The following is a 10,500-nucleotide window of genomic DNA, read 5'->3' as shown; positions in this document are numbered from 1 at the left end:
AGTCTATTTCTGTGTAGCTAACTTGCTGTAAATATATTTTTACACTAGTAAGTACTAAGCTCTACTCGCGTATTGCGTGCTGTTGAAGCAAACTGAAAATATATACATTTGTCTTCTCACACACACACACACACACACACACACACACACACACACACACACACACACACTCGTAAATTCGGGCGAATAATAATGAAATAGGTTCCATAACTGTACAAATTAAAAGAAAATAATTTCCTTGTTTGCCTAGCGGTGAAATAATGTGCTCTTGTTGTTACCCCCTTTCGTTTCTGTCGAAATGGATTCGCCCGTGAATAACGCGATTCTTTTTCTTTGTCGCCGTTTTCCCCTCCTCTTCTCTTTTTTTCTTTCTCCATCCTCCTACTTCTTTCGTATCTGCATCCTCTTCTACCTCCCTCACCTTGCGTCGGTTTCTCGCACTTGAGCCGGGGACGTGGTCGCAATCGGGGGTGTGTTTGTATATCAGATACACTTTTTTTTTTACTACTAACTGGTCTTTTTTTTTTCTTTTTTTCTTCCACCTCCCCTTTTCATCTCTATCCCCTCACAGAAAAACGTGAAAAAAAAAAAAAATCATTTCTCGAGTTATTATTTTTTTTCTTCTTCTAAATAACATCTCTGATTAACAAAAGAGGAACCCGTATTTCATTTACTGTTGATACGCACAATTTTTTTTTTTTTTAATTCGGTTTTCCTTTTTTAAACATTGTTTTTCAAATATATCCTAACACTCATCGCAAAAAAAAAAAAAAAAAAAAAAAATACGATTTCCATATTTCTTTTTTTGGGCCAACTACTGCGTGTGTTGCAGTTTTCTACTCGACGCTTCTCGGGCAACAACAACAACAACAGCAAAAAGAAACGGAACTTTAAAATACAAAAAAACAAACAAACGAAAAAAAACGGACAAATAAAAACACGCTCCGTTTCAACCTCATTAAAGGATTATCATTTTTATCAAAAAGGATTTCAATTCAAACTATTCAACGTCTTCATTTTTTTTTTTTTTTTTTAAGAATTTATTTTTATTACCAAAATTCTTTTCCGCTGCCTTAAAACTCGGACGCACACAGATCGACGCTCGAATAGTTGCGACACATACCGTTCGTTGGCATATACAAAAAATATTTATATAAATTGAAAAGACTGAACAACTTTTTATTTATTCACAAGAACAACTATTCATTTAAAAAGCAGTCGAAATTCCGTAATCCAAAAAAAAAAAAAAAAAGATAAAAAATACACCGATAAAGAGATATATATATATTTTTTTAGTTTAAAAAAAAAACGGACTTTTTTGTATTAAAATCAATATTTTATGACCGTATTTTTATTTTTAATCGATATAAACATCTATTTAAAAACTAAATAAATAAATCCATTTTTTCTTTCTTTTTTGTATCTAGAATCCACCCCAACTATAACTCCCCCTTCTTAGATTCTATTTCAATCCGTTCTTTGCCGGCAAATGTAGTTTTCTTTTCTCGTTTTCTTTCGAATTAAATATATATTTAAAAAAAGTCCCTTATTCTAAAAAAAAAATTAAATTTCGCAACGTTGAAGATTTCATTATAATTTTGTATTTTAGATATCTAATCCCAAAAGAAGAAAAAAAAAAATGCGAAAAATGTGAATATTTGTTTCGCCTTAGGAAAAATTGTAATCTGATATTTCGCGGAGTAGAATTAACTAAATAAAAAAATAAAATTTCCTTCAGGGCGTTCTCCGTGGCGATTAATAATGTTGGTCCGAATAAAAGAAAACAAATTAATTATTAGGTTAAAATAAATAAATAGTTTTTATGGAGCGTGTTAATAGTAATATTAGTAGTAGTTTTAGCATTATAAATAATAAAAATAATAATATTCTCCAAGACAAACGTTATTTTAATTTAAATTTATTAAATCGAGGGAGATTTCTAACATTTTTTTGGTACCATTCTTTAGATAATGCTCATTTCTGTCCTTGTGTTTGTTTATGAATTCAATTTAACGGTTTTATTTTCGACTACGCTTGCCCTAGTTCTCGTGGTTTCCCGAGGGGCTCCATTAAAAATATTTTTCAAGCCTTGGGAACGTTGGAATTACTCTGGAGTAGTTAATTTCAAGAAAGATCCGATAGCTTGCACATCTATTTCTTCATCCGCCGAATACTTCCCTGCTGTCGAGGAAAGCAACGGAATTGTCCATCGTCCTCAAAATACCACTACCAGTCCGCGGGACTCTTTTGCTAAGAATCGTTCGTCTGCGAATAATAAAAGCGAAAAGGATACAAAGATGTTAGTGGAAAACATTCTGATTCAAGAGTCGATGCTTTACGGCAAGATTCGTCCGAAAAAAGATGGGACCAACCCCGATCCGTCGTTGGAATTTACCGGAAGTCTTCCATCGATTATTATCGATACGGATATTGGGGAAAGCTTTCTCGTAGAGCAGCTGAACAATCTCGCTTCCATGATGGGAGAGGATGCCGGTTGGTTGCACCGTATCTCTCCGCAAACATTAGCAACAGATGATGATGATGACGACGATAATGGTGATGAAGCGGACGACGAAGATGAGGAAGAATTAATATCGGAGCACAGCTCCCCGGAAGCTGAATGTTTCCCCTCCATATTTACATCGTCGTCATCCGAGTCTTTGCTAAGTTCGAGCTTTTCCATGACCTCCCTCCAGTTGTCGAAGTCCTCCACTTCTTTGGACGAACAACCCGAAACCACATCTTTTCCCAAAGACGAGCTCCCGAAAAACAAGGGAGCCGAGAGCAAGGAAGAAAAAGGATACAGGTGCTACCTCCCGTCTATGTGCCCCGACTGCAAGGTCGAAACAGGTGCTACCCGTAATTTGCTAAATGGTCACCTCTGTGCCGATGAAAACAATCGCCTGCCCGATCTTAACGAACTGTTACAACACTGTTATCCTCACGATCCTTATTATTACTATCGCCATAATTGCCAACAGAAATTCCATAGCAACCACAGCCATCCACGTGCTCATCACATCGCTAACCATGAAACTGTTGAAGGGTTCAATCCCAAATCGGCCCCTTCGCTTTCAGCCACATCTGTTCATCACCACAAACATAAAAGGCAGCACAGTACGAAATGTTCAAATTCGACAACCACGCCTTCAAAACAGAACCCCAGTCGCCATTCTCCATCACAAAGAGACAAGAAATCTAAGAAAGTACGGAACCCGTTAAAGAAAATTAATAAAACGGTAAGTATCGATTATATTAATTTGGTATTGGTCCTTTGGGGTATTTCTATTTAGCGAAGAAAGATGAAAAAAAAATATAAATAAATAAAAATAAAAAATAAAACAAATATGCAGCAAATTTCAAAGCAAATGCTCGACTGATCTCCAATCTGTGCCTCTCCCCTGTCAAACTTTCACAAACAAAAACCTCGACTAGCTCTACACCATATACGATTTCCTCTACTCTCTATCTGTGTTTAGATCTAAAACACAGATTCCATGAACAAAACTTCTTTCCCAGAACTGCCCGTCTGTGGCACATTGCTCCCCTGGCCTGCTTCCTGGTTGAATACAACATGGTAGCCTTTATTATGCATTTGTCTGCCTCTACTGTGGGCTCTCCAAATGTTCCAACTGAAAACCAAAAAAGTTGTACCTGTGCACAAGTGCCGAAAAATCTTAATGATGTATTCGTCAGTTCGTCACAGAACGAAGATATCATATTCCAAAAATCACGTAAATTGATCAAGTATTTTTTGATTTGAGAAAACCAAATTTTATGACTAAACGAGACAGAGTTTTGAATGGCCATGTTAAACAAATGAGACAACTGAATTCGAACTATCAAGATTCAGACAGCCTCATAATTGATACAATTTAGTATTAAAATCGCTAAAAATCATAAATTTTGATTTTCTTAGTTAAAAAATACTGCCCCCTTTTTTTTTTGTTACACAGGCATCATCGCATTATCAAGGCCAAGAGGCCACTCAAGGATAAGGGTTAAGAGTGTACAGTAGAAATTGGACAATATAGTAATCAATTCGGTAAATTTGTTAACTTATATGGAATGGCTCATCAAGAACTTGTTTACGTTAGACTTGAAAACAATCATTCAGCCGGAAAGCAGGAAAATGGAAGACACTTCCACAGGCGTGCAGTTCTAAGAAAGAAGCTTTGTTCATGGAATCTACGTTTAGGTTTAGGCACAGATAAAGAGTGGGGGGAATTATTAACAGTGTTTTCTGCTAGACGAGTGTTTCTTGTGAAAGTTTGGCGAGGAGAGACTATAGACTGAAGCTCAGTCGAACACTTTCCATGAAAATAACGATACATCAAAGACAAACTCGCAACATCTCTTCTGTGAGATAGAGGTTGCAGGGAAGAGAAAAGGACATCTCCTACGAGGCTACGAAGTCTATTTTGAACTCTATCAAGGCATGACAAGTCCTTTCTAGCAGCTCCTGCCCAGATGTATTCCATCCTTGGACATACCTGGCTACTTGATCAATCAACGCAATTTTTTAAATATAACATCTTCGTTCCGTGACGAGTGCATCCATCAAAGATTTTTCTGCATTTTTTTTTTAAATAAGTGTAATTCTAAATAAGCACCAAAAAATCTGTATGATGTATATACCCACGATGAAAACAGATCAAATTTAAAAAGATCACATAAATTGATCAAGTAGTTTTATTAAATAATGAAAATCAAAAGTTCTCGGTGAAAAATGCATAACGGTGTAATATGCAAAATTCAGGAAAAAGCAAAATAACTAGTGTTGGCCTGTATCCATGTATTGTCAAGATGGCCGCCAACTGAATACAGGCCAACATCAGTTAGCTTGGTTCTTACTGAATTTTACATATTACATCATTATGCATTTTTCTCTTTAAGAATTTTTCTGTGTTTTTTTTTTCTGAATGAAATGTTGCCTAAAACATAGTTTCCTGTGAACTGTAAAATGTTTCGAAGTTTTTGAAAAAAATTTTACTTTGGAAAAAAAATGATTGGTAGAATGAATAAAACATTGGACTTTGGAATAAAGCAAACTTGTTATCTATAATATAAATCTCGCCTGTCTGTTTAAATGTATGTATGTCTGCCTAAAACTTTTAACAGAGGCGACGGATTTTCACACGATCGGTATCGTTTTGAGGCTCGACCTTTTGGACGACAAATATAAAAAATTGGCTAAAAACATTAATTCTTTCACCCTCAACTGGGCACTTTTCTACGAGGAGGGGTCGCTTTTTTTACCAATATTTTCAAAAGTCATCCCGTTTTGATTGACTAGCCTTAATTTAAACCTTTGCCACTTCCAGTTTAGCGATGGATGCAACGGCAAAGACATCAGGGGTTTTTTTTTTTTTTTTCACATTCTTTTTCTCCTTTGAGGTACGGGTTCAAGCCTGCATGCCTACCACTACGTTTTTTTGTTTGTTTTGTTTTTTGCTCAACACACACCTCCAAACACACGGGCAACGCCGGGCACCCAGGCTAGTTATATATGTTCATTTTATATTATTTATGTAAGTAAATCATGAACACAAAACATGAATCTTTATTGATTGAGATTGTCGGACTGACTTCCTCATCTTGGTTGTTATTGTCACAACGTTTCGGCCGTTTTGACCTCCGGCCTTCGTCAGGTGTTTTGTATCGAACTGGGGAAGGCCAGAGGGCAAAACGGCCGAAACGTTGTGACAATAACAACCAAGATGAGGAAGTCAGTCCGACAATCTCAATCAATGAAAATGCCTCATCTCAAAAATACAGACAATTACTATGAATCTTTATATATATATAAAGAAAACAGTTAAACAAGGTTTCACCCTTTTGAATTTTCAGTGAAAAACAAAATAACTTTCGTCTTTTTTTTTTAGATAGACTAGTAATTGGTGCACCAGCCCAGATATGAGAACACAACTTCATGCTGGGGCAAATAGTGACTTTGTAGATCTATAGGATACTTGCAGGTGTAAAAAATTTTCTAGCCCGGTAGAGGGTACCTACCTTCTTTGCAGCAAACTTGTCAGTATCTGTATTTACTTCAATTTGTTTCCTGTGAATGTTAAATTCATGTTTCTGAATTTTTGAGATGAGGATTCATTATTCGTATTATTTGGGTGCTTCGGACTAGTGTTCTTAGCTTGAGCGTGATTTTCACAACGTTTCGCTCGATGTAACCTCCGACCTTCTTCAGCTGTGTCTTGTCGAACTCTGGAATCTGGATGGAATTTTGAATGGAGCCCGTTATTTACTTCATGTGGGTAGCATGCTCTCGTTCCGTCAGCCATGACTGGATAAAGGTCCTAAGTAATTCCCAGTTGTACAACACTCAAGATGAGAATAGTAGTCCGAAAAATCCCAGATAATACAATTAAGCAGATGAATTTAAATGTCAGATGCTCAGGGATGGTACTATTAGGCATGGCAGTTGGTAGTTGAAAAAGTTTCTTGTAGTTGTTAAAGGAAAGGAGTTTTGTCTTAGTAGCATTAAATTAGCCATCTGTTTATGACGCCATTCTACTACAGACTTTAGGTAATTTTCTAAAGATTCATCCATTGTCTAGTATATGTATGTGTTGGCTTTGCCTTATCAATGTGATTGCATCAGGAATGTCCTGTTATGAAAGAACAATAAAGGTTTAAGTTTAAACCGCTGGGGTACACCCGCATTAATGTAATGTTGTTTAGATGTCCGGCTATCAAGGTGTGTCTTATCCACTGCTCTAGTCAGTAAAACCCTTGTTTCCATGTCTGGATCCGTGCACCCATCTAGCAACTAGCAGGACAAGTGGTGACCCCCATGTAAAAAAAAAAAAAAAAAAGAAGAAAAACTAGCAGGACTTGTGGAAATTCCACATAATGAAAAGTATATTGAATCAACAAATGTGTTTTGATAAAGCTGATATTCTTCTGCTGAGTACAAAAAATTAGTTTTTTGGGGGTTTTTTGACAGAAAAACCAATAACACACACAAATATGAGTTTATTAACTATTTCTATGAAAATGAGTGTTTCATTGTATTTTAAATATAGAACTGATCTAAATGAGATAAATTAATAAATACTAATAAATACTCATAAAGTAATAGTGTGCTACATAGTTCAATACAAATAATAAAATCACATTGTAAAATACCTTTAATTTACTTCTTCAGTCTAGCACCTCTTGACAGACTGTTCTTTTTTTTCTTTTGCCTTTTTACTTTTCTCCTTTTTTATCCTTTTTTCCTCTTTTTTTATCCTTTTTCTTTTTTTATTCTTTTTTCCTTTATCTTTTTTTATCCTTTTCCCCCTTTTTTCCTTTTCCTTTTTTCTTTTCCTTTTTCTTTTTTTTTTTTTTGCCGTTTCTTTCAAATGTTCTCCATTTTCACATAATGTTTTACTGATTTCTTTCTTTGGGGGGGGGGGAAGAACCTTTGCACATTGAAATTACTACGAGTTCCTTTTTCACACTAGTGATCCTATATTATTATAATGATATTGGAAAATGAAGCTATATAAAAGGGAGATCACTCTCATATTCTTAGTTCAGAATGGCCAGATTGGCTTTTTAAAACCAAATTTCATGAATTTGAACTTTTTTGAAGCAGTTTGGCCTTCAAAAATCGTATTAAGCTCATATTTTCAAAGCATAACATACAAACTAACTAAGGAAGGAATAAACAAAATATTATATTGATTATTAGTTCCCATATTACACTCAAAACGGCTCACAGTTATTTGTATGCCAAATTTGCATAACTGTTTTGTCAATCACGCATATTAACTCACTGAAGCCGTCATAGGAAATAGTCAGTGTTAAGTTGGCAAGCCTACCGAATTGCATTCCACGATTTCTTGTTTTATTTATTTGTAGGTTTTTTTTTTTTTTTTTTTTTTTTACATAGGCATCACCACTTATCAAGGCCAAGAGGCCACTCAAGGATAAGGATTAAAGAGTGTACAGTAGACATTGGACAATATAGTAATCATTAGTAATGAAAATTTGGTAAACTTGATAACTTATATAGAACGGCTCATCAAGAACTTATTTACGTTAGACTTGAAGACAACCATATTGTAGTCAGCCGGAAAGCAGGAAAACGGAAGACAATTCCACAGGTGTGCAGTTCTAAGAAAGAAGCTTTGTTTATGGAATCTACGTTTAAGTTTAGGCACAGATAAAGAGTGGGGGAAATTATTGATAGTGTGTACAGCTAGACGAGTGTTTCTTGTGAAAGTTTGGCGAGGGGGGGACCATAGATTGAAGCTCAGTTGAACACCTTCCATGAAAATAATGATACATCAGAGACAAACTCGCAACATCTCTTCTGTGAGATAAAGGTTGCAAGGAAGAGAAAAGGACATCTCCTACGAGGCTACGAAGTCTATTTTGAACTCTATCAAGGCAGGACAAGTCCTTTCTAGCAGCTCCTGCCCAGATGTGGCAACAATATTCCATCCTTGGACGTACCTGGCTCTTATATAGATAGAGAATAGCATCAGCAGTGAGATATTTACCGGATCGATAGAAAGATCCCACCATTTTTCCAGCGGCCTTGGCAACAGATTTGATGTACATGTTCCATTTAAGATCAGGAGTAAAGGTCAAGCCCAGAAGCTTGTCAAAAAAAAAAGTTTGTGTTTAATTTCAATATTGTCTAAATTCGTAAATTGTTTTTTTTTTAATGTTTATGTACACATGTTTTTTTTTTCAAATATTCATTATTTCTGTGAAAATGTTTTTATACACACATTTTTAAAAATATATAAATAAACATTCATTTGAAAACAAAAAAATGTATGAAAAATTCATAAAAGTAAATACTGATTTAAAAAAAAATTTGTTTATGAATATTTTTATATTTAAAGTCATTATTGAAATGAGACAAGAAATCATGGAACGTAATTGGGCGGGGTCACCAAATTGACTAACCCTATCTATTTCCTATGATGTGTTATGATGTAGACAACAAGCAATGGCTCAAATAAATTATCTGTGATGACTACTACTTTTTAAACAATTTATAATAAATTCATGTTTGGCGTTATTCATTTATAATTTCATTGTCCTATTTTCCTATATAGAAATAATTTTTGCTAGTATAATTTTGTTCAAAGTAAAGCTTGTTAAGATTCAAAAACAGATATTGATTTCTTTATACATATAAGTTAGTGTTGCAATTCTTGCAGTGGGAGAGAATTAAAAATACTCTTTAAGCCAGCTAGGGATTTTTATTCTCGGGGGGGGGGGATTCAAGAGATCATTCTTGTAACGACCTAGTCCCTGTTGATTGCGGTATAATATTGATTCTGTACAGTTCTAGGAGGTTCATCCTCTCAGGTTTTGCTTTCTCCCTTTGAGAAAGTGGTTAGCTTATTGTTAATCACCTGACAGGGAATGCCAATAGGGTTGCTCAAACTTTTTGCAGGTCTCTCTCTCTCTCTCTCTCTCTCTCTCTCTCTCTCTCTCTCTCAGGCTTGGAGGAGGTGACTTCTCAATACCACTTTTCCAACCTTGGTGTCACAGTTCTTGCAGTGGGATAGAACTAAATACCTTATAGCATATCAGTTCTTTTTTATATTATTACTGCGGAAGCCTTGAAAACATTATTTCAAATAGCCTCTCACAGATTAGAAAAACGTGTGTTATTGTTAAAATTACTTTAGGTAAATTATCTAAATAGAACAACTATGTATCCTGTTTATCTCGATTTATAATAGTTTAGTTGGCTGTTTTACTGCCTTTTCGGGTTATTTGATACCAAATCTAGTAATTTTGGAAAAAGTTTTTCAAGTTTCATATTTTCAAATATTTATTTGTGGTGTTTTTAGTCTTGTTGTTTTGTAGAGGAAAATTTATTATTTTTTGTTTTTGGCTTTGCAGAAAATAATTTTGGAAAGGAAAAAAAAACAAGTGTTAAGTGCGTTTTAGTCAGAAAGCCAGTATCTTCAGATAATCTGATAAGGTAGCTTCATCCTTTATGAAAGTTAAAATCAACGCATAATGCTATAAAACCTTACGTCTAGAATCCTTATTTTATTTATTTTATTTATTTTTTATTTTTTTATTTTTTTTTTTACTCGCGTTCACCCCCGCCAAGCACTACTTGGATGTAAGGAGCTACTATTTTTTTTTTTTTTTTAATGCTGGAATCACCACTTATCAAGGCCTGGAGGCCACTCGCGGATAAGGGTTAATGGATATACATTAGTCAATGTGATTATAGCGTAGTAAATATAAGTAGTGGGAATTTTGTAAATTGGATTACTTAGGGGGACGGTTCATCAAGAACTTGTTTACATTGGACTTGAAGGCAATCAGATTGTAGTCAGCTGGAAAGATACTTAGAAAAGATTAACAAGATGTTGGTTTACGTTACATGTAAACTTCTGTATAGCCAGGGAATCAGGTAGCAGAAAAGGAATTTCAAAGTCTAGCTGTTTGAGGGAAGAAAATAATAGAGTAAGAAAGCTTTCTAGCAATTGGGGACATCAACAGTGAAGGGGT

At 34.9% G+C, this 10,500-nt stretch overlaps 1 protein-coding gene across 1 annotated transcript in view; it reads left to right on the top strand.

Annotated features, from left to right (window-relative positions):
* The first annotated feature begins 1,554 nt into the window (after positions 1 to 1,554).
* The window catches only part of LOC145255678 (uncharacterized), a 113,238-nt gene continuing 104,292 nt past the window's right edge, over positions 1,555 to 10,500 (top strand). Inside the window, exon 1 of the mRNA XM_080114245.1 lies at positions 1,555 to 3,239. Coding sequence (XP_079970371.1) covers positions 1,971 to 3,239 — 1,269 coding nt within the window. The 5' untranslated portion in view covers positions 1,555 to 1,970. The remainder of the gene's footprint in view (positions 3,240 to 10,500) is intronic.

The sequence above is a fragment of the Euprymna scolopes genome, chromosome 31, assembly GCF_053919585.1.
Source record: "Euprymna scolopes isolate OS-2025 chromosome 31, ASM5391958v1, whole genome shotgun sequence".
Lineage (NCBI taxonomy): Eukaryota > Metazoa > Mollusca > Cephalopoda > Sepiida > Sepiolidae > Euprymna > Euprymna scolopes.
The sequence above is the reverse complement of the archived record's forward strand: the minus strand, read 5'-3'. Positions and strand labels throughout refer to the sequence as shown.